This window comes from Rhinolophus sinicus, linkage group LG04, assembly GCF_036562045.2.
Source record: "Rhinolophus sinicus isolate RSC01 linkage group LG04, ASM3656204v1, whole genome shotgun sequence".
Classification (NCBI taxonomy): domain Eukaryota; kingdom Metazoa; phylum Chordata; class Mammalia; order Chiroptera; family Rhinolophidae; genus Rhinolophus; species Rhinolophus sinicus.
The window spans coordinates 76,950,030-76,974,488 of NC_133754.1; the positions used below are offsets into that span (position 1 = coordinate 76,950,030).

General features: G+C 44.7%; 1 protein-coding gene across 3 annotated transcripts in view; it reads left to right on the forward strand.

Moving 5' to 3' along the window:
- ENPP6 (ectonucleotide pyrophosphatase/phosphodiesterase 6) overlaps nt 1-24,231 on the forward strand; it is a 169,043-nt gene extending 144,812 nt beyond the window's left edge. For all 3 annotated transcript variants that reach the window (XM_074329849.1, XM_019736178.2, XM_019736176.2), the window contains 3 exons: nt 2,597-2,734; nt 15,959-16,082; nt 20,762-24,231. In XM_074329849.1, coding sequence (XP_074185950.1) covers nt 2,597-2,734; nt 15,959-16,082; nt 20,762-20,967 — 468 coding nt within the window. In that variant the 3' untranslated portion in view covers nt 20,968-24,231. The remainder of the gene's footprint in view (nt 1-2,596; nt 2,735-15,958; nt 16,083-20,761) is intronic.
- Nucleotides 24,232-24,459: the final 228 nt, after the last annotated feature.

Genomic DNA, 24,459 nt, shown 5'->3' on the forward strand with positions numbered 1-24,459 from the left:
ATCTTCATCAAGTTGTTCATCCTTCAGTGTCTCTGTTTTCTCTTCTCTAAAATGAGCGTGCTGGTATCTACCACATTGGATTTTAGTGGAAACTAAATAGATCAAGGGTGTGCAGTGCTTAGCATGTTAAGAGCTTAGCCCTTATAGGGCTATTTTATTATTGGCTGAAATGCAGCACTTCTCAGGCAAATCTGGGGACTATCAGATGCATACACAGAATGTTCTTCCTCTGGAAGAAAGCCACCAGTTTGATCTGTTTTCATCAGTGAACCCGAGAGAAGAAGGTGATGAATGAACGGGGGCTGGGGCGATGTGTGCCGTGGGTCCGCTCTTTATCTCAGGATCCACACTGCTTGGGTTCAGATCCCAACTCTGTCATCAACTGGTAACCGGGCAGTTCCTTAACTGGGCCCCTCTGCTTCTCGTCTGCCCATTCGTGTGGGGATGTCATAGCAGCTTCCTTCCTGGGCTGCTGTAAAGCACATAGAAGCATGCTGGGCCCACCGCAAGGATGACGTATGTGTCACTTATTATGATTATCACTATTGAAGGGGGACATTCCCAAGTGGGTGTGGTTGAGTTCCCACAATGTACATATGGAGGACAAAGCCTGCTCCCCCAAGTCACTGCCCTCTAGGAATTCAGCACCCTGAGATCACCAGGCCTCTACGTGCCCTTCTCTCCAAACAATAATTATACCTGGCAGAACTCGGTGAGTCACCCTGAGAAAGTGAAAAGGAACAAGTAGCAAGTTGGATTGACTGCTTCCTGGCAAGGAAGACCATTCGTCTCCAGTGTGGCAGTTCGGAGCGTGCTGACTCCAGAGTGCTTAAGCGTCAACAGTTTATAAGCTGGGAGGCGCTTCTTCCGACATGGTGTTTAAGTCAGGCATTTGCAAGCCACCTAAAGCAGTTGGTAGATTATTCAAAAGTAGGGGCTGTGTTGGGGTGACAGTTTGTCATGTGACGGACACAATAGTTTGTGATACCTGTTACGGTGTCATCAGATTTTTCACTTGCCCAAAAGCTTTCTGCAAATGTACCCTACTTCCCTTAAGAACTATGGATTTTCTTAAGTAGGAAATCGTAACATGTGGGGTCATCAGAAACCCTCTACTAAACAGTCTAAAGACTATTTTCAGAGTTGAGTGGATACACTCAATTTTATATTTAATGCTACCCAGGAAGAATTGCTGGCTATAGGCCAGCAAGGCAACGTCAACCGGTTGATTTTAATTTTAGCCATGAACATTTAAGCTGCTGCTAAATATTGGACATATGTACAGAGTTCACATCTTCATCATGAAACAAGCAGTGTAATTAGTGGCAAACAATTACTAGCATTTTAAAGATTCAAGTGTAGGTGGGACATGCTCTAGGCCAAGTCAAAGAACAAATCCGCTTTCTTTGATCTCGGTGGTATTTAACATCAGGCAGACCAATTTCTCATTTGCCCTTTCATTTTATTATAGAATTTTTGACATAAATAAGTTTTTGTAATTTGTTCATTAATCACTAAGTAGATACCAAAAAATTTATTATGAAATTGTTGTGATGTGTAAAGGATAATGTTATAATGGCACCTGATATTCAATAAACATTTAAGAAATAGGACATTCCCATTACCTGTGGGAGCTCCTGTGTGGCCTTCTCAGACCCCTTCACCTTTGCAGCCCCCTTAGAGGAAACCACTGTCCTAAATTTAGAGTTATCATCTCCCTAATTCTTTTTTATAGTTTTACCATATATGGTCTTTACTTTTGTAGTTATTTAAACTTTATATAATAAGAAAAATCCTGTCTGTATTCTTCTGCAACTTGCTTTTTTTGGGCTCAAACTGAAATCCCCAAGATTCTTTCAGGTGTTCTGTGTAGCTGTAATTCATTCATCTTCATTGCTGTATAATATTCCACTGTCCAAACACACCATGATTCATTTATCCTTTCCATTGTTGCTGGGCATTTGGGCTGTTCCAGTGTGCAGTATATATCTCTCTATATGTCTACAGATGCACATGTATGAGGGGTTCTCTCTGTATCCCTAGGGGTTAACTTGTTACCGTGTTTCTTTGAAAATAAGACCTAGCCAGACAATCAGCTCTAATGCATCATCTGGAGCAAAAATTAATATAAGACCAGTCTTATTTTACTAATATAATATAATATAATATAATATAATATAATATAATATAATATAATACAATACAATATAATACTGGGTTTATTTTACTATAATATATTGTAAGTACTATAGTAAAATAAGACCCGGTATTATATAATATAATATTATTTAAGACCGGGTCTTATATTAATTTTTGCTCCAAAAGACACATTAGAGCTGATTGTCCAGCTAGGCCTTATTTTCGGGGAAACAGGGTAGGTCATGGGGCATATGGATCTTTAGCCTTATTAAATAAAGTCACCTTATTTTCTGAGACATACTAAAATTGCTCATTTTTATGTAGTCAAATCTGTCAGGTGTTTTGGTCATTTCTTTCTTTGGTCTTATAAAATCCTCCTTCTCCTCCAGGTCCAAAAATATTCACATACATTTAAGAAAGAGAATGCAAAGCTGGTGATTCTTGGTTTTCTTTGCAGATCTATAACACACTGAGAACAGTGGGACATATGACTGTCTACAAGAAAGAAGACATACCAAGCAGGTTCTATTACAAGAAAGGGAAATTCGTCTCTCCTTTGACCTTAGTGGCCGATGAAGGATGGTTCATAACTGAGGTAATTACAAAATAAATACATGACAATTTATCCATTAGACAAACTCTATCAAACAGCCAAAGATAAATAGTCAGCTTTTACACTTAAAAGATTTTGTTTTCACTTCCGTGTCATTCATTGCATTATTTCTTTCTTTAGAAAATCAAGAGGCTTGGTCAACTTGGTGACTTTTAGACGCAAACTGTAGATTCCCGCCCAGAGTCACAGTTTAGACTGCACGACTCCAGACTTGCTGTATTTTAACAAACAGGCCTTAACCCAGTTACCCAGGCTTACAATGTAACATGTTCAGTTTAAAGTGGAACAATTCCTCTGGACCAAAGCAGTTGCTTTAGGGAAATGAAAAGTAAGGAGATGCTCAGCTTTGCTTTCACCTTGAAGAGAAATGTCCAGCAAACAAAACTCCCCAGACCCAGGTTTGCTCTTTGCCAACTTGATTTTACAGAGGAGATCATCTTGCATTTTGGGTCCAAACCCTACTTGCCTGGTACCCAAATGACGTCACCAACCTTCTCTTTTCCTGTCAGGACTCTAAGCTCACTAGTCTCTGAGATCATTTTCTGACATTGGGCCAGCATAGGAAGGCCCTGCCCTTCAGAGCAATCCTGGTCACATGCCATCTAGAAGAGAGCATGGGTTAATGTAGACATGAATTGGAAGGTGGATTGCCAATAGATCAAGCTACAGGTAAAAGAGTGGCAGATGTTGGCACATGACAGTCATTGGTTGAAGCCCCCGAGGTTGAAGGTATAAGTTTAGTATTTAACCAGCCGGAGAGATGCCAGGTTTTGACCAGCAGAAGTACTGATCAGGTACATGAGTGGAAGTCTGGGAACTGACGTGTGGAATAATCGGGGTTCCCTGACATAAATCCAGTCACTCAGGAGGATTGGGTCGTTCCTGTGTGCTATCAACACAGAGAAGCCCTTGGTCACTGGGGAAACAAAGCAGACCTGGTCAAATGTCACTGCACATTCTTAGGCCAAGCTGGGCCCTTCTACAGACTTGGGCTTCCTAGGCCACGTGATTTAAAAAGTCTCCAAGAGGCCCCTCTGCCCCTAACCTTCTCTCCTCTAAGAACCAAAATGCTTCCCTCCACTTTGTCACACTGTTTGAAATTCACCTGGAGTGAGATTACTTCAGGCTCACAGCACTTGCATCTATAGTGGTTCTCTCAGGACTTGGCAGCGAACACACATGCAGTGAAGTGGGTCACCTGGTTAGGTGCCTACCCAACTTCATGCCATAAAGCCAACTTCCCACGTCATACAAAAGGGCTTACACTTGAAACTTTTTCAATTTAGAAAATTCTCAAATTACTTTTGAGTTTTTAAAAGCCAATAGACAATGAGGGTTAATTCACAGTTTGCTGTCATTCGTTTCTTAGCATGACTATGTGTATCCATTATTTACTTTCTTGTACGTAGCTGAAGTCAACTGCGCTGAGAGGCTGGTTCATGGTAGTGGGGAGGGAGATTGTAAGAATGCAGAGGTCATTTGGAGCAATTTATGGGAAAACAGACTTAGGTAGGCAGAGTGGCAAAGCCAGAGGGCATCATGAAGAATTGGACGACTAATGGAATGTTAATGGGAGAGGCCCTGAAACCCTCCAGGAGGGTGGGACAGGCACCCGTGAGGCTTCAGATGTAAGTGCTATCAGAGAAGGTTCAGTCTGGAAGGTAAACACAATATCCTGGCAATAGCACATCCAGCTAGAAGATGCATGTTTGTCCAATGAGTGATTAACATACAGTGATGGGGGACCCAAGGGTATCTGTCAAGATGCTCTTGGTTGTAAGTCATTAGGCCACTTGAATAAATGTGGTTTACATAATAAAGATTTATTATCTCACGTAACTAGAACTCCGGAATTTGGTTGTTCCAAGTTTGGTTCATTCAGCAACTCAATGATATGAAGCCCCTGAGTCAGCTCTTGTCATTCTTTTGTCTTTCCCTTCAGGGTCACAAGATGGCTGTGACAGCTCCAAGCATCACATCCCTTCAGTCATCCTAAAGCAGGAAAGAAGGGATGTGACTTATTCTCATATACCTCTGACTTTTATTAGGGAGCAAAGTCTCTGTCCCAGAGTCAGAGGCAGATACAAGTTTTATCAGACTCTAACTGACAATTATAAAATTTGGGGGAGGGGATCTCTTTTTAAAAAAAATGGTACATAATTTTGAACATAAAATTAGGTGCAGGGACCTAGAAGAAATCCATTCAAATGAGAAGCCCTGATGCTTGAGCTTCTTTAATTGCAGTAGAAATCCATTCCTGCCAAGAGTCTACCAGCAAACCTCTCCTTAGGTCTCATCAATCAATGACCAGTGTGGCTAGAAAATTCCTCCCTTAGGTCTGCTTTGGTGGTAAGACCTGGTACTGTGCTGAAATGTGTGTGGGCCAGCAGGTCACACTCACGTGACAAGAGTGATACAGAGGGTGGAAATTAGACAGAGAAGGTTCTTGAAATTTAGAACAGCAAATAAAAGAGGTGGGAGGAGAGCAAGGACAAACTGCACCATCTCCAACATGCTCACAGTGATGGCGCCCTCAGAAAGCCTGGTGACAACTCTGGTCATGCCTCCTCCTGCCCCGGACTCTGCTTTCATCACACCCTCCGCTATATCCCCATACCCACCTCCCACTCTGCTGAGGGTCCAAGTACCTGCTCCCCTGCAGGAATGTGGCAAATTTCAGTGTCTTCTGAGAGTGAAGCTATATGGCAACTGCACACTGTATGTTATATGATGTCATGTTATATTACATTACATTACTTTTGTGTGTATCACATAAATACACAGACACACCCATTACATATGCATATGTTTGTTTGTGTAGATCAGTACTAGGGCTTCCCATTATTTTACTGCATGGCTTATGAAGGGTGGAGAAGCTGCAAGAACAGGAAGAAAGAATGCCTAACTGTTGACAATTACCTGAACAGCTTTTAAAAAATATATAATTATTTCAAAAAGGAGATGAGGTAATTTTTAGAATACTTGAAGCAGAAAGTTTTTTCTTTAAAGGAAGAAATCAGAAGAAAGACATATAGGATGTGAAAAACATAAGATTAGTTCTGAAAGATTAATGTTGACCCACTAAATACAGACACTATCAATGTTATTTCACATAGTTTTAATTGTTAATAACGGGTACTATAAAACTCATCTTAATTTATCCTGCCTGGCTCGTTAGAAACTTGAGAATGACTCCTCCCTCATTGTTTCAGTGACATGAACACAGTTATTTTACCCTTTGCAGATAACGAACCTACCAAGAAAAATTTCTTCTTAAAATTTTGGCAACAACAACGATGAAATATTAACAGCTATCTTGAATTAAGTACCTCCTGGTTACTATTTCTAATTCTCAGTAACTCTACTTTGTAGGTATTATTAGTCCTGAAAATAACATACCGCAACATAAAATGGAACAAAACATGGTTCTGAGCTTCCTAGCAGCCAACTCAAAGAGGAAAGGACCATCAATTATATTAATGTAACTTGTAGTGTCTGTAACATAAACAAAACAAAACAAAACGAATGTTTCTCCAGGAAATCATGGTTGTCCCTGAGTCCTGAGAGACATTTAGTCACTCTTTTTTTGTACCTTAGTTTCCTAGACTGAATACCTTAATCATTTTACTCCTCTCCTTGAAATTATGGATTTTTGTTTTTAAGACACGCATAAAAATTATAATTTCTGATGCTACTTTGATATAACATTCAGATTATATTTCTCTGTCTTCTGAAAATTCCTGAAAACGAACACCCATTCTTACCTTAGACATCTTTTACCTCTTTCTGTTGTTTGTGATACTTGACCACAGAGGATAGAAAACTCCGTTCTGCACGCTTGTTCCTGCTCTGTACCAGGGCCATTAAGCTCCCACACTCCTATTGGCAGAATCTCTCCCCACATGGTAGAAGAACGCGGCTTTACTCTGCACCCTCCCTCCCAATCCAGAGCGTGCGTGATGCCCGTCTGTGCAGGACTGCACTTTGCATCAGCCGCGGCACAAAATTCTCTGACGTGCAAGCGTTCTCTCTGGGGCTGGGTTTGGTAGCAGAGGGGTCGTTTTTCTGGTTGAGCCATGATTAGGAAAACAGCTGAGTCAGGACAAATTGATGCTGGTCGGGGGCCAATAAAATAGAATCCCATCTCTCTTCGCTTTTCCCCAACGCTGCCATCCCATAAACATGCACGATTTTGCTTCCTTGGCAAAACTGCTGCTCCCATATAAGCGCCAACTTTTTCCCCACCAATTTAAGTTTTGCAGACTCTAAGGCAGCCAGCTGCTCTAACAGGAAGTCTTAACTGAGTTAGGTTTTGTTTTTTTGGGGGATGGGGGTGGGTAGGTTGCTTAGAGAGCTGTCACTGAAAAAAAGATAAAGACAGGGAAACAGATTTTATTTGTCACCTGGAACTGCACAATTATCCAGCGTGACTGCTGACGTTGCCATGGAAAAGCGAGCGCCTTGCACAGTGGCTCCCTGCAGTTTGCTTCCGCTCCACACTCTTTAATATACAGACTGGATTTCCAATCACTGCCAATCCTTTCTCTGGCCTCCTCTCCTGCAAGGGCAGAAATCTAAAGGTGCTCATATTCCCAAAGGACTAAACATGAAGAGGTTAAAAAAACAGGCTGCCTGCACAGGTCAAGCCCCAGCCTACCACACCTGCCAGGCAAGGAAATAGGGCTGCCTAACTGGTGCTTCCCAACATCCTCTGTCTCCCTGAGACCTGGCCACTGTCCTTTCCATTGTTTATCCTTGCCAGGGTCAAGGGTCACACTCTTCACTGGAGCATCTGAGCCTCAAACCAGTGGACCCCACTCTCCCCTCCCAGGGGTTTTCTGCAGTCACAGGGAGTCACACATGTTCCACACCTATCCCTCCCAAAGGGGTTCTGGGGCAGACTGCTTGTCACGTCTGGGTGATCCAAGGCCCCTCAGGAGCCAGGCCCAGTGGTGCTAAATGTCCTTGGCATATGGGATAGTCAGGAGCAAACAGCAAAATGCGGAGTGGAGAAATACAGTGGGTAGATTCCACCTAACTCAAGTACACGCTGCCATCCTCCACCGTAAAATCCATTACTATCTAAACACATCAACTGCTAAAATCAACAAATATTTGATGAGTGCCTACTCCATGTAGCCCAACAAAGTTCTAATTCAAATTAGCATATGGAGCCTTTGGCAGCTCCTGCCCTCATGGAGCTTGAAGCCTAGGGAAGGAGTCAAATATTAAATCAAGATTCATGCCAAACAAACAAATAAATGTGCAGTTACAAATTGTGTTAAATGCGATGACGGAAAAAGAGTATTATGAAAGAGATTGTCTGGGAGAAGAGAGAAGCCACTTTAGATGAGGGGGCAGAAGGTCTCTCTGAGAGAGTGACTTCGAGGCTGAAAGCTGAAGAATGAGTGGTCATGGCTTGGTCAGGGAGAGGGGGTCACTTTCCAGGCCAGGGAAGAGGGATACTTGAAGAATCTGAAGCAAGAAAGAAAGAGCTTCGAGAATGAGAGGAACTGACAGAATGGACCACATGGCCAATTGTGGGGAGTGAGGAGAAAGAAAGAGGCATGGACGAGGCTGCCCCGCTGAGCAGGGGTCCGATCGGGTTAGGCCATGGGAATGATGGTATTTTATCTTAAGTGCAATGGAAAACTATGGAGAAGTTTCACGGGGGAGCATCATGACCCATAATCCTCAGGATGATAGAACTCATAGCTTGTAAGTAAAACAGAGTTGAGGAACTAAATTTGTGAACTGTTCCTCCAAAATTCTTCTATTTCTCAAATACCATCTCTTCCATGAAAGACCCAACTCTTCCCTAATTTCCTCCATCTGAGAATTCTCATAAAACTCTGAATCACTCCCCCGGGTGCCATATATGTTTGTCTGCCTTTGTACTCTTCCTTCCTGGGGTGGAAGCTCCTTGAGGTCAGGTCTGCAGCATCTTGACCTTCATCTTCCTCCATGGAAACTAGTGCATGGCCGAGGCTCAGTATAAGTGAGTGGGATCTGAGTTAAGAAATATTAAGACACTTAATTCAATAGGTTCAATAGGTTGTTCGTTTTGTAGGCTTGTAAATCAGTAAGCAAGTAAACAGAGAGGAAAGCTAAGTCAGGACTTTAAATTTGGATAATTATTAGTAGCCCTAGAAGAGATTTCAAAGGGGAACGGGTGTTGAAACCACTAGTGGAAATTCTCCTAGCTTCCATTAGCCCACAGCTGGAACCCAAGGGCAGGTCATATCAGCAAACCCCAGTCCCTTCCACCTTCAAGGGCTAATTCCTGTGGCCTCTCTTGGACCGTGTCCACCTCACGCCACTGTGCTCAGAAAGGTGGCCAGATACGACCCGAACCTGGTGAAAGATTGGGAAACATGATGTTTCATTGTTGAGCTTCTGGACTCTTATTTGAGTAGAAAGAAGTGCAGCAACTTCAGGCCCAAGCTTCTAAAGGAGGCCAATATTTGTCTCCGTGAGAAAGATTTATTTTGAAAACTGGCAAAGGATATGAAAGCCAGGCTCAATTCTATGTGGCTGAATGGCAGTTAGGCCTGGACCCAACAATATTTGGAAAAATCAAGATGATCTGGGAAATGTGGCTTCTGAGTTTTAGTGGCAGCTAGAGTGGTACTGTCCAGGCCTGACTAATTGAGCTTCAGGAAGCTGGGTGTTGAGTGCTAGAGAGAGGCTGCTTGCTCTTTGGTGGTGATTAGGGTTGTCTGTGAAAGCCATATGAGAGCACATGCATACCCTCCTCACCCCTGGTGCCCTTCAATAAACAAAATCCTGGGGACAAAAAATAGAAAAAGAAACACCATCCACTCAGTGCTCTCCTCCGACACCTCTCTCTCCTCCAAGGAACCCTGTTTCTTTTGATCCCTGCTGGTTTTGCTGTCTGGCATTTTTCATCTCAAGGCTTAGGCTGTGTGTGGCAATGGGCTTCCCAGGGTCAGACCAGGGCCTGAGGTCTGTGCAATTAAATTCTGTTTTGGAAAGAGGCAGCCTCCTAAGACAGAGAAAGAGAACCTGCCAGATGGACATCTCTTTGCAGTGGTATGTGGCAAGCACACATAGTAAGGTTCGTAACCACCTGTCCCACAGACGCTCCAAGGAGTCATGCCACCAGGAAGCCTGTTGGGAGGAGCATTTAAAATAGCAATGCCACAAAATCTGAGCAACAGTGGCTTTTCATTGAAACCAAAGCTCAACCTTAACCCCCAGCAGCAAAACCCCCAGAGCCAGCCCAACTGCTGCTGAAGAATTGATGCCACCCTGACTTGTACATTATTGCATCCCTCTTTCAGCCTGAGGTGGTGCCAGAAGTTTACTGTATTTTGGGGGGCCTGGGAGGTTCTTGATATACCCGTGTCCTGGGAGAATAAAGTAGATTTGATTTTTATGAGGCCCCTCACACACCTAGATAGGTGCTCACATTTTATTTGTTTTAATCTGACCAGATTTCAGTTGAGTTCCCCGGTGCCCTAGAGATCTGGTGAGATGCCTCATCAAGGGAACGATGGAGAAACTTGGGTCCCTGACTCCACTTCCCTGGAAGAATTGTACTGTTAGTGGTTGAAAGGAGGGGTGATAGTCAAAGTGTTTAACAACCAGGACCCCACGGGCACCAGCCAATGAGACTGGCTGCAAAAGCCGGTGGGGCACACTGGCTCCTGCTTTGGAAAGCGACCTATATAGGCCGAAAGCACAGACTCAGCATGGTAACACAGTATAAACACGAAGTGTCCTCAGAAAAGGACGAAGCATCGCTTAACATGGCACATGAAAGATGCCAGGTGAATGACTTCCAGGCTCTTCCAGGCCTGACGATGCACCCCAGTCACCTGGGCGGGGGGGGGAGATTATTTTAAAAGAGAGATTCCCGCCTTACCCTGACTTACCGAGCGCAAATACCCCAAATTGGGACCCAGGATAAGGTCAGGGCAGTCTCTGCACAGCCGGTTGGGATCCAGCAGTGCAGACAGTGAGTGCTCTGGGTTTTGCGGTGGGAGAGCCTGCTGTGGCCTCATGGGGGTACCTGGAAAGGAAGTCATCCAGACAGAGTGGGAGGAACTAGACAAAGCCCTGAGCATCTCCTCTGGTCGGAGAGGGAAGCCACGAAGGACGGCCGGATTTCCACATCCTCGGCCGCCCTGCGAGAAGTCATTTCGTGGTACAGGGCAAGAGCTGGAGTCCAGATGTTGTCCCAGCAGCTGGCAGCCCTCCTGGGTTCTCAGGAGTAATTTTTTTCTGTGGCTTAGCAACCATTTTCTGATCTACGCTCTGAGGGGAGATCAGAAGGAATGGACGAGAGAAACAGACATGCTAATGTATTTAAAAAATACAACAATTAAAAAAAGAGTAAGCGCCCTGAGAGATTGCCAAACCAAGTAACTTGGCCACGTGCAAACAGACAATAATGAACACAACCGTTCAGGCCACTTCCTTCTCCTTTCTGTCCTTCCATCCCTCCTTCTATCTGCACCCTCATTCCCAACCCTGCCTCATCTCTGACTCTGTCCCCAGACATCTCAATTCACCACCATGAAGAAATCCTCAAATGGTGAATGCATAGAGATGTGTGCAGGCAAGTGTTGAACAAACTTCATTAAAGTTTGCTGATTTGGGGGTAAACAGTGAATGTTACTTTTTTTTAATGCTCAGTGTGATTAAGACAAAGACCTAGTCTAGAGACTATAACTCTTATCTCATAGGTATTCCCCTGACGCACCAAATTCAAGCAAGCTGATGGCGGGCATTTTCATGGTCAGCTGAAAGTGGAGCGCGGGCAACAAAATACGACAAAGACACTGAAATTAAAAAAAAGCACACAAATATCTAGAAACATAATAACTCAACTATGTCTCGCAGTGTTTCTTCATGTGGAGCTAGCTGGGGCTCCTTCCCGTTAGAGATGATTAACTAGCTTAGTGGCTCATCGAGGTGGGTCCTGGCCCAGCTCTCCACCCACGCAGAGAGGAGGGTCCTGAAGGCACTAGAATATGCTGAGGATTAGGCTTGCTGAGGATTTTATTTAAATTTCCCAGGGAGTGCTCATTGGAGAGTCACCACCTTGTCCCAGTTTAGCTAGGGCTGTCCTGGTTTTAAAACTGAAAGCCTTGCTTCCCTGGAACCCCTCAGCCCCAGGCAAACTGGGCCAGTTGGTCACCCTGTTGGATTGGCAGGTAGGCACTTGAGAGCAGGAAACTCACAGTTCCTCTCACTCCTTCCAACAGTCTGACTCTGATGGCTGCTTCCTTCTGATGCGTTTCCCATGTGAGGTGACACAAGGGCTCCTTGCCTCTCAGGGTCTTCTGTGTGTCAGACCTTCCCCACTAACAGAATTCCCAAGGGTCCTGTTACTGGGGGACCACCCTTTTGTTAGAGCTTCCTATGTGGCCTCCTTGGTTCCATGGCTACACACACTCGTACACACACACACACACACGCACACACACACACACTCAGCCCCATGCCCACTGACAGTGATTCTCACCGCAGGGCTCCTGCTTCTTCTCAGGCCCACGGCCTCCTCCCTGCTGGGACCTGCCTCACTGCTTCGGGCTCAGGGTGCGCCCTCCGGGTCCTTGCTTGCTTGGGAAACACTGCACAGAAGCTGCAACCCCTCGTCTTTCCTCACGAAGGATGAGCTCTTTTAGGTGAAGGAATTGCCTCCCTTAAATGTGCCCCCCATCCCGAAAGCCTAGCAGAGTGGCTGGCAGATTCAGAACTCAGTGCATGTCTGTTCAAGTGAATAAATAGGCTCTTAAATCATTGCCTTCTCCCACGTCCTGGCAGGGATGCCCCCACCCTTGCCTGGGACTCCTCTCACCAATGACACCCCATCCCTTCATGGCTTTCATGGGGTAGACCCCTTCCTTTTAATTAGTGGGGAACCACCCCTGGCAGGCAGGTCCCTTACTGGGCCTTCCACGCCATGCTGCAGAAAGACTGGGGGTTTCCTATCACTTCTGGAAACTGGCTGCCCACCCTACAACGGGCCTGCCTTTTTTTAGAGACCCCAATCTTAGGGGTACTCCCCTCCTCCCTCCCTACACACACACACACACACACACACACACACACACACACACACACACAGCTTCTCTACCGCGCTCACCTTTGGCCAGCTCAGGAGGGTCTGGACATCTCCCTAGGCTGTCACTAGGTGGCACTGTGTGGCAGTCCTGGACCTGGTAAGGTCAGGACGGGTCAGGCACCTCAAGCGGGAGCTTGAGGGCCCGCTGCCTGGGGATTCCTGCTCTGGAGGCTGCACCACCTCATATGCAAGCATTTTGGGGGATAATGTGGGGACAGTATGAAGACGGTGAAAGCTACTAGGTAGGAAAGGAAAAGGAAGAAAATCGTTCAATGCACTGTTTTGAAATGAAGGCTGCATATGTAACGTATTCCATTCAGTCACTTCGACGAAATGGTTAGTTTCCATAAAACCAGACAGTTCATTATTACTTTTTAAAATAAAAAAGAACAATTGTTACACTGGAAGAGTTTGCCCTTTTAATAAAAATTAGTGGATTTGCCTATGGTCAGACCGATCCCCAGTTACCTGCAGGGCTGAGATTTTCATTGCTCTATGTGGTATTTGTGGAATTTTAAAATCAGGGCATCAGTCTTTTTCTCCCTTACACCTGCCCCTTTGTCATGGAGTACGTATGTCCTGTGGGATTCATAATTAGTGACCTCGTTAGGAACAAAATGTCCACTCCTGACGCAGGAGTCACTGAGTCAGTAGACTGTGAGAGAGGAAGCAACACCGCGAGTGAGCCGACGAAGCTAACTCGGGCTGTGTGGTGATCGTCACCACAGACAGAGAAGGAACAAAAACCATCTAACGAGTGAGAAACGCAGTAAGTTAATAAAAACATTCCCATGGAAAAATACGAGCTACAGCTGGAGAAGGAGGGACCAGGAATGATGGAAATTCAGGAAACAGAGAGTCAATGAAATAGTGCGATTTGGAAAGCAGTAATGCCAGGGAGCGATTTATGGGGTGAGACTGGATGGGTGTGCAATGTGATATGACAGCTAAATAAGCAAAGGAGAGTTCAGCCCTCACAACCATGCCTGTCCTGCTGCACAGGACCAGCGTGCCTCACCCCACAGCCACTACATTGGGTGACCATCCGCAGCCACTTAGTGGCCACCTATTGTGCATCAGGCACTTAGCACACCGTCATGTCATGTCCTCCAAACACTGTGTGAGGCAGCTATTGCCACATCAGTAAGGAAACAAGCTCAGAGAAACTAAGGACCTGCCCAGGATTACAGAGCTAGAAAGTGGCAAACTGGACTTTAACCCCGTGCCAATCCAATTCCCAAATCTCTTCTCTATACTTGATAACTGGCCACCACTCAGGGAGTGCAGAGGCAAGGGACGGGGGGACACCTCACTGTCCAGAGCTGGCGGGAGCACTGCAGTGACCTCTGGCTATGAAGAGTGAAAGGTGTAGAAGGACCAGGAGACTGAGAATCTGGGTTTCAGTCCCAGCCCTGCCTCTCAACAGTTGTGTGTCTTTAACCTCTCTGTGCCTTGGTTCTTCCAACTACAAAGTGGGGGACATCACGTCCTCCACACTGGGATGCTGTGACGACGAAGCGACTGTCAGTGTCGGCTCTCGGTGAGCTGTGTGGCCCACTAACTACACGGGACTCTTCCAAGTCTTGTGAGCCAACCTGTGAGTCGCTGGTACTTTAGCTGTTTTGATTCCACTCATGCATCATGACCAGTCATTTCTAACGCCTGCATTTGGAATATTTGCAATATTAAACCCCGCTTAGCAAGAAGGTTATTGGAATATCAGGAAGGAATGAAGGGCTCTGCAATGAAACGTTTGGGGATGTCGCACTGGGTACAGCCTCCTCAGGAGTCACAAGACCTTTAAGCCTTTTATCTCACAAGTAAGCCCTGCCTGCAGTGTAAGAAAAGCTAATTCTGAAGGAAAGAAGGGTGAGAGGGAAGTGATGGTTTTGAAACCCATCGCAAATGGAGAATGATTGAAGGAAATAAAGATACGCAAGGCCTCGTAAGGGGAGCATGAGCGCCATCTTCAAACGTTTGACTAAATGGAGAGGAGGGGACTAATTTATTTGGAGCTGCACCCAAGGGTGGAACTTGAAGGCAGGATGTATGACAGAAAGAACATTGGGATGGTCGTGAATGGACTGCCTCTGAGCTTCAAGTGTTTTCCTAGAAAGATGAGGTGATTAGATTAGACACTGTGTTTTCTAACAATTCTCTGACAGCAATTGGCTTTCCTACAATTCAACTCAATTCCAACACTAACTACCTAGGGTTAGAACAGCCCCCAACATTAAGGGGCTCAGTTTCCCAAGACTGCCCCACTTCAGATGCCAGCCTACCCTTCCTTGAGTTTAACTTGGCTACAAGTTTGAGGGTTCTCACAAACCCCTTCAGGTTCAATAATTCACTGGACTGAATCACAGAACTCAGAAAGGTGCTAGAATTATGACAGCCAAAGGGAAGAGATGCACAGAGGGTGAGGGGTACAGAGCACCCCTGCTCGCTTTGGGCACACCCTCCCAGCACATCAATGGGCTCACTAACCCAGAAGCTCCCTGGTCATGTTGTTCCAGAGTTTTATGCAGGATTTCACTGTGTGGGCATGAGTGACTAAATCGTTGGTCAAAGGATGGGGCAGAAAGTTCTAACCATCTAGTCAGGCAGTTATTTCCTCCCATCTCCAGTCCCCCATCCTGAAGCCATCTAGTCCCCTCGCCCCAAAAAGTCATCTTATTGGCATAAACTCAGGTATGGAAAAAGGGGGCTCTTTATAAAATAACAAAAGGCACTCCTATCACTCAGGAAATTCCAAGGCTTTTAGGAGCTCTGTGCCAGGAACCTGGGACAAAGGCCAAATATAATTTTTATTATACCACAGAAACACTTTATCATCCTTTCTGTTGCTAACATGCTATATTGAGTGCTTCTAAAGCTGATTATGAGGTACAGTTCGGCTTCATGTAAGAAAATACCTTCATGACTAGAACTCTTTGGCAATTTAATGGGCTGCCTTCAAAAGTCTTAGCTACCTGGAATAGAACGTGATCCAGATAAAGCTGGATGACTCCAATGCCGAGAAGGGAGTCCCCAGTTGGGTGGTGGTGTGGACCAGCTGCTCACGGATTTGTTGGGATACAGTGGGATGTAATTGCTTTGCTTGATTTCAGAATCGGGAGATGCTGCCGTTTTGGATGAACAGCACTGGCAAGAGGGAGGGCTGGCAGCGTGGATGGCACGGCTACGACAATGAGCTCATGGACATGAGGGGCATCTTCCTGGCCTTTGGACCTGGTAGGTGGGGAAATGACCACATTTTCTTAGTCAGCCATTTCCAAGGACGTCTCTCCATGGGGCTTATGGTGCTAGTGAAGGCTGGCATGATTTTTTTTTTTTTTTTTTAATGAACCCTCTTTATGAGGAAAGCTGAGCAAACCCAGCCGGTCTCCATGAAACATCTTTTGTTGGCTTGCTTTCAAATGCTTCTTGGGTTTGGCAAATGTGGCCAAATAGTTTCCCTTGTAAATTTTAAATCTTGAGTGCAGCGAAGAAAATGTATTCCACATGTTTGTGATTCATTTTTTACTTAATTTATCAAAATGTTATTTCACAGCTATCTGATGTCCAGGAAAGCTTTTCAGACATCAGGTTGCTGACAGCTGTGAGTTTCCAAACTGACGTGACTGCTTCACGGGTCTGACTTCCACAGTTTTTCCCTGCATACAGCACCCAACCCTAAGGGAGTCATCTAGTTTCAGGCCCAACCAGAAGCTGGGATGTGCTCAAGGGCGGCTAGGAAGTGACCTGGAGACTAACTTTGAGAACGAGCCAGAATGACAAGAGATGTCTAGGATGAAGGCAAATTTACTGTGCCTCCATTGACCAGATAAATTCTTAGGGCTGGAAGACAGGTGGGGTGAAGAGGGCCTAGTTGGTCATTGGCTTTAATTGGTAGAGCACTGTAAATTCACATTTTGGAAAAGTTTATCAAACACTCTGAAGATCACACTACTACCGAAACACCCCGCTTCTTTCAAAATAAATTAGGATAAGAAGCATTTAACAGCCATCATCCATCCGTTGACTGGCTCATGAGCTATTCTTCTCTCTTACTACTGCCCACCCTCCTGATTAAACATAAAAAGCTTCCCCTGATATCCACTTTCCACATGCATTTTTCTGGATGTTGATCAAAATGCTTCAGCCCATGAAAGTCCACGCTTTCCTTTCCAATTATAAATTAGAGATTATGGCTAGAAACCCTGTTCTTCTTGATGTTGCAAGACAAAGACATATGTCAACCCACCTGTTTTGAGTCACTCTACTTAACACAAACTAGCTGCTGAGAACTATGAGGTATCTATTTTGTCACCCTCCACGAGGGCCACGGGGAGCCTTAGTTTAGGGAACTCTTTGGTCCAAATCCTTTCCCACTTGTGATTCAAGTTCTCAGTCCCGAAGGAAGCACCAGAACCAGTAGCAGCAAACATTTATAGAGCCCTGACTGGGTCCCAGACACTGGCCTTAGGGAAAGTGTGGAGGCTCTCCAACAGGCTGCCATCAGCCAATAATAGTTCTCACGTGCTCCCTGTCAGCCACGCCCTGGTCAGGTCTGTGGAACTCAATTTTAAATGAATTAGTGATGGAGCCCTGAGGACTTCGTTGAGGTTAACTGCTAGATTAGGTTGGAGACATTCCAAGTTCACGGCTTTTACACGGGAGAGTATCCGACAGCCGGGCTTTCATTCAAAAGCATCACCTCCTCCTTCCCCAGAGAGGAAAAAGATCATGAATGCAAAACAGTTGTCAGATGAAGGAGTGTTTATGAGCAAGAGTCTCAGGCATATTTTAAAGCGGAAGCAAATCTAGCCTTAAACCAAAAAATTTAAACAAAGTACCCAAAGCGGCATTAGCTTAGAGTCAAATTCAGTGGGGAGATTTTGTCCATTAACAAAGGCCTCCATCATGTTCTCCTTTAAAACTAAAAGCCTAAGTCTTTTATAGACAGAAAGACAATCCCTGATGAAAATGGCCTGGGCTAATTGCTAAAATGTTTCCAGGCAGATACAGCCTTGAGAGCCTCCCGCAAACCATCACGCTTCTGGCTCCAATTCTCATGAAAGATTGAACAGCTTTACACACTGGCTGTTTACTCAGAAGAAAATTTAAGAGTGAGGCCATTAACAGCTATCTAGCTGCACTTTGAGATAAAGGTATGTCCCTCCTGATTAATTGTATGGGCTTCTTGCTTAGGGAGAAAGCTGGGCATTGTTATGGCTGCCCACATACAGTTTTAGAAGCCAGGAAGTCTGGTCCAGCTAAGAGAACGGGGAATCAGTCTGGAAGATAGCCTCTCTCTGGTTAATCCCTGTTTCTAATTTGAACAGCCTAATCTTGCCCCAGACAACTCCACACTCCTGATGAGACAGCAGGAGCGTGATTCAGTGAGCTGCCTCCAAGTCAGCAAGCCCCACTCGGAGAGCAGCCCAAGGTGGCCAGACACTGCGTGAGCCCGCAGAACGTTCTCGCTTTAAGAGAAACAGTTTTAATATCCACACAATTTAAACCCATGGGAATCACACGGATTCCCAGTCCAGGTTCAAAATGCCATCTCGAGGTAGCAGAGCTTGGCTGGGTCCTCCCAAATTGGATCAGGTGTTGTTTTGCTGTTCAGGAATTTGCTACAAGCTCTCGTTCCAGCTTGGATCATGTCTGCATTGGGCCCAACATCCCAGCCTTGCAGAATAGGAAGCCATGAACCAGATGGAATGGGAAAGAAAACCCAATTCTCCTTCCTGCTTATGGGCACAGGATTTGATTTTGTACCTTCAACGTTAAAAAAAAAAAAAAAAAAAAAAAAAAAAAAAGTCTTCTCCAACACTTTTATCTGTAGAGCTTATCTCAGTATTTTTGCCAAGTGTTAAAGAAGTGAGTGTTTGAAAGGCTGGGGAAGGATACCCTGGATTTACTATTGTCCACCCCACACATACCCCCATCCACACATGTGACAAGGTCATGGCCACCACGTGATGGGGCGATGTGATCATCCCATCCAGGTCCGTGGCAAGTCAGAAGGAAGGAGAGGACTTGCTTCCCTGTCACTGGGGCAACGCTTCCATTAATTTCTCAGGCTGCAGTTGATTTTTCTCTGGGGAAGTACAACCACCATCTTTGTCTAACTGTACAAATTTCCTTGATATTAAGAAGGGGTGGCATCCTGGAGCAGCCCCTACATTCTTCTCTCCAGGGAGGTTCTGGGTGTTTTTAAAACTGTTTTTACCCTGAGGTGAGGCTGACACTTATCTTCCCTCCCCCAAAAGCAAAGGGAACTCACCAGAGAATTTATGGAGTATTTTCAATCCCTAGTTTGCCCTTGCCGGGCATTTCTTCTACATGTTTCTTACTATTACTCGCTACCATTTACTGAGCATATCCAGCGAGCCTGGAGCTATGACTTAGGTACCATGTCCCTGCCCATTTCCTGACATTACCCAGCTTGTAAGTGACTGCAGGCTGGTTGGAGAGCCCGTGACCCTCTTTATACTGAATTCTACTTTAATACTCCAGAGTGAGCAAGACCCATCACTTGCCCTGGATCTAACATGCTCTGTGGCAGAGTTTCTGTATATAACTTTTCTTCCATATTTTGTAATTTCAGCGTTGACACAGAGCAGAATTTGGTGCTGGCACTTCTGGATTATGTTGCTATTGGTATCTGTTTGCTTTTTAAATAAAGTATATGTGACCCTTTTAGCAAAGCAATTATAAAGATTATTTTCTAAGATAGAGAATGTGGCTTTACAGCCCCCCAACTACCCATTTCCTTTAAAAATCTTAGATGGACTAAAAAGCACATTCATAGGCCTTTATCGATAGGTAAAATCTCCCTCCTGAATTCAACCTCAGTGTAGCTTTGGGTATTTTGTCGGAAGCTCTGGTTTGGGGCCTAAAAGTGAATCGCCTGATGTACATTACTCAACTCTTACATTTGCTCTTCAACAGACAAACAGTCTGCAGTCACATCTTACTTGCCTCCTGTGGAGAAGGAGTAGGTACGCTCCTGATTGAAATCCTTCCCTTAGTGCCCTGGCTTACGAGGCTGGGAATGGCCAGCTCTGCCCTTCACACTCCTGTGTCACTGCTCGAGTTTGGTGCTCAGCGCCTGGGAAGAAACACAACACTCTTCTCCATGAGATCTCCCTGCGCTTTCCTTGCGCCCTAACTCCAACACAGTTCACTAATTTTCCACATGGCTAAGTTATTTTATCTGCCAGTGAAAGGCTCCCGAGGAATGTCCAGTTGATCTTCCAAATGTTATTTAGGAAACCCTGAGAAGTGCCATTGAGCCTGGGTTGACATGTTTTTCGTTGAATCATGTAACTTTGCTGTTGCTCTGAGTTAGCCAGTGCTGGGGCTGCACTGTTAGTTCCCCAGTCCGTCCAGCCCAGGGACCCCCAAGTGGCAGGAAAATGGAGAAACATTCTTGAGTTGCTGTGAGGCCTCTGCAGTCGAAATTGGCACTCTGACTAACCAGTCCCTGCCAGATAGGTGATAAGTATGCCATTTACTTGGGTTTAGGGGAGCCCAGCAAGACAGTCAAACTTCTGTGACCACACCTGCTCTCCAGTGCTCGGCAGAAATGAGCAGTTTCAGGTGGCCCTTCTGCTTCTCCAGGAAAGCTCTGCTGTCACAAGCGAGCACAGTTATGCAGAGGACAGTGTATTTTCTGGTTTGTCTTTTAAAGACACTCACTTTCATGAGCCGGAGAAAGTGACTCCCTTTCCTAAGCAATAGCCTTCCAGATACTCTTCTACGTTCACAATCGCATTGCCATTTCCCCTGACAGAGCTGATTTTCCAAGCCCAACGCTGCCCGAAGCCTGAAGCCAGAGCACAATTCCTCCACCTTGTGACTCGGCCCCTCTCTGTTGGTGAACAACTCTGACAACTTGTTTGCCTGCCTTTCCCTTTCAGATTTCAAATCCAACTTCAGAGCCGCTCCAATCCGCTCAGTGGATGTCTACAACGTCATGTGCAATGTGGCAGGCATCGCCCCCCTGCCCAACAACGGGTCCTGGTCCAGGGTTATGTGCATGCTGAAGGGCCAGGCCAACTCGGCTCCGTCTTTCCTACCCAGCCGCTATGCACTGGCCTTGCTTCTCCTCTCACTGTTTCAATAGCTGCTCCTTTGTTGTCCCAAACATTCAGCCAAGTGGACCTCCGTGGTGGAAAGGTTTTCATTTTCTGTTTGAATAATAGCTTCATTACCAATCAAGGCCACAGAAATTGTGACTATATTATTCTTGGATGATTCTATACATAAAAGTCCCTACTTCAAAAAAAAACAAAAAACAAAACTTTATTTTTTCTGGAGGTAAGGAGAGCCTTACTCTTCATTTGTTTGACTCTGTCATTTTCCCCTTTCTTTTCAAGTAGTAACTTGGATGAACTGTCTAAGTAGGGGCCTGCCCTGTAGCAAACAGCCTTTGAGCGGATGCTGCATGGAAGTCCTGGGCCCTGCTCTGTCCTGCCTTGCACAGGGCAGGCCCTGGTCTGTGCCTTGTCCACACACAGGAGCCAACCTTGGGATCTATGGCCACCGTCCTATACTGCTACTTCCATCCTAGAAAAAGGAGGTTCCACATGATAGCAGTAGCTGCCATCTGTTTCTGCAGCTCGTGGAGTTTTTCCATTTTATAGAAAGTCCCAGAAAGGGTGTATCTTAGCTTGGGTCACCAATCAATCAAAATCCTTAAGGACTGGAGAATTCAGAATAAGGTGACAGGCATGGGTTCCCTCCCAAAGTCTAAATGCACAAAAATGTCTCCTGGGCCTTGAGGAGCAGAAAAACTTACAATAGATCTGGGCTTCTGTGCAACTTCTCACAGTGTACTACAGCCTGAAACCTTGCATGTTGTTGATGGATTGATGCTTGTCCGCCTGTCCGCATGAAGGCTTACTCAGAGACCACCACTCTGGATCCCAACACAGCACGGAAACTGTGTAGAACCTAACACACCATTACAGTGGGAAAAGGCATGTCTTACTGAGAGTGTGGTCATACCTGCAGAAACCTCAGCTCATCGTTAGGGATGGTGATGTATTAAGCATACGTTTATTCACTGGTGTCCTGGAGCTGTGCTTGTTTAACACTGACAGCAAAGGGGATCCTTGAGTGACCCAGAATTCCAAGGAACGTGGAGGGGGGAGGGGGGGGAATGAACATGATGGAGTCAAATCCCCATCACTAACCAACGAGCCACTTGATGAGGAAACAGTGTGGTTGAAGGGCCACCTCAGACTAAGTTCTTCAGAAACCTTGAGAGGAGCCATTGAGCCTGGGTTGAAATGTTCTTAGTTTAATAATGTAAGTTTGTTGTAAAACAAGGGATAACTGCGTTTTCAAATGAGGGGAGTCATGTACATATATCGTTGCATTTAAAATGACTTTGCACTAAATGAGGCACATTTGCCAAGGAGACTTTTTGTCAGGAAAAGAACACCTCAGGTCTCAGGATGATGAAGCCCTTTCCAGGGTGTTTATCGTGAAAAATGGATATCAACGCTCACCCCGATTCAAGGAGGCGGGGAGCCGTCTCTGTGCCTTGAAGCATGACAGCAAAGGATCGCTGCTGAAAAACATTGAATGTATCTTCACAAAAGATTTCTAAGGGTTTATGTAACATGTTTTTAAAATGGCAGAAAAGTATTGAATCAATGGGAAAGGAGGCAAATCAGCCGTTGTTATCTGGCTGAAAGGAAATTAGTGCTCTCAGAACATTGGCAGTGGTTGCTGAAAGTAGCATCTATTGTTCAAAGTTTCTTTTCTCCTTACAGGATGGTGTTCTAATGAATTCAGCAGAGCCCACCTTTCTCCCTTGTGAAGGAAGGATCCTTAAAAGACAGCTGAGTGATTAAATTAAAAGTGGATCATCCAAATCAAAAGGGCTGTAAACATGGACAGAGTCGTGTATTTGTCTTTCCTGGTCTGGTCTACCATTTGCTCCCATTCTTAAAATCTTCAAACTACATATTAAAATTTCACATAATTGTCTGACAAAGTATAGTTACTCAATAACTAATCTTGAATCAATGAATGAGAATAAGATACTTTTGGAATTATGACTATTGGTAAATAATTGAGAAAATTCAGCCACTGAATGGAGAAAATACTTTTTGCCTAAAATAACGCATACATTTTAGTGGCTTAATTCTTTGGCTAAAGTATTTTTCCTTTGAGTTTTGTTTTAAAGTTACATTCTATTCCCTAGGAAAAGTCTACTTTCTCTAAATAGCGTTGTTTCACAGGAGTAAAATCTGTGAGGAATACATATAGACACCTTTTCTCCTGGATTATTTTACTACTTCATTGCTAATTCCAGGAGGAAGATAATTGGATTGACCTGCAAATAGTGAAGGTAAATGAAAGGCATGATCCTTAAATTGATGAGACGAATGGCTACTTTCACTGCCCATACGCGAAAGCTCCAGAACCCAATTCAATTAAGTTCTGAAGACTTAAGCATAAATTAGAACAGGTCCAGGGAATTCTTTCTAGCCTCGAAGAATCCTGAATTATTAGGGAGGTGCAAAAGTAATTGCAGTTTTTGCAATTGTTTTTAACCTTTTAAACCACCATTACTTGTGCACCAACCTAATATAAAGTTCCAACTCTCTTTGCTTTTAAAGGGACCTTGGCAATCCAGATCTGAATTCAGTCACAGGTAGCAGTTTGTAAATGTTCTGAGACTGTAAGCACCATCTGACCCACCTTCAGAGATGCAGGGTCACAGGACCGGGGTGGGGCCTCAGGCAACACTCTTAAGTCACGCTGATCTAAGATTTGGATTTGCTCTAAAGAAAAATGAGTTCTGATTGACCCTGGTAGACCTGAGTCTCCTGACAGCAATTTCATAACCAACCAGTTTCTCCAGGGGCCATTAGGCTGGCATAAGTTGCTGATCCCAGCTGGGTCAAGTTTCCAGCCCTCTTTAAACCAAAGCAGATCTGTACCCCCCAGTGATGGAGAGAGGAACCAGACAGGCACACTGGACTTCTCCACATTCTACTCCTCGTGGGTCTAAAGATTCCCAACGGTGCTATCAGACAAACTCATTGTTCAAGACACACAGCTATTTTATGTCCTAAGAAAGTGTTTTGCATTTCTGTAAATATCAAGAGATTTCCAAAAGTGTGTTATTCTTTCTAAGCAATTTGTGATAGACCAAAGTCAGTGCTCAAAAAACTACTAGAAGGAAGGGAGGGTGTAGCCTTGGCCGACTGGTTATAAACTTGTGAAATTTGGTCTCAGATACCTGAGATGGAAATACACGTCTATATTGCTTTGAAATCATAAAATAGCACCTAGTGCAATGCCTCAAATGTTTAATAAATGTCCCATAAATATGTGTTGAATGAAAAAAGAATAAATGTTATTAAGAAGATTTGCTTACATCTCAGATATTCTCTCTCTGCCGGTAGTTCCTCAAATTAAATGAACTTTTCACTTTTGGTTTGCTATTTTTCTTATCACCCAACTGATGATATAATCATATTTTATTCCATGGAGTAGACATATTCCATTTAAGGCTTATAAATTTGATGGAAAGAAGGAAGGAAGGAAGGAAGGAAGGAAGGAAGGAAGGAAGGAAGGAAGGAAGGAAGGAAAGGAA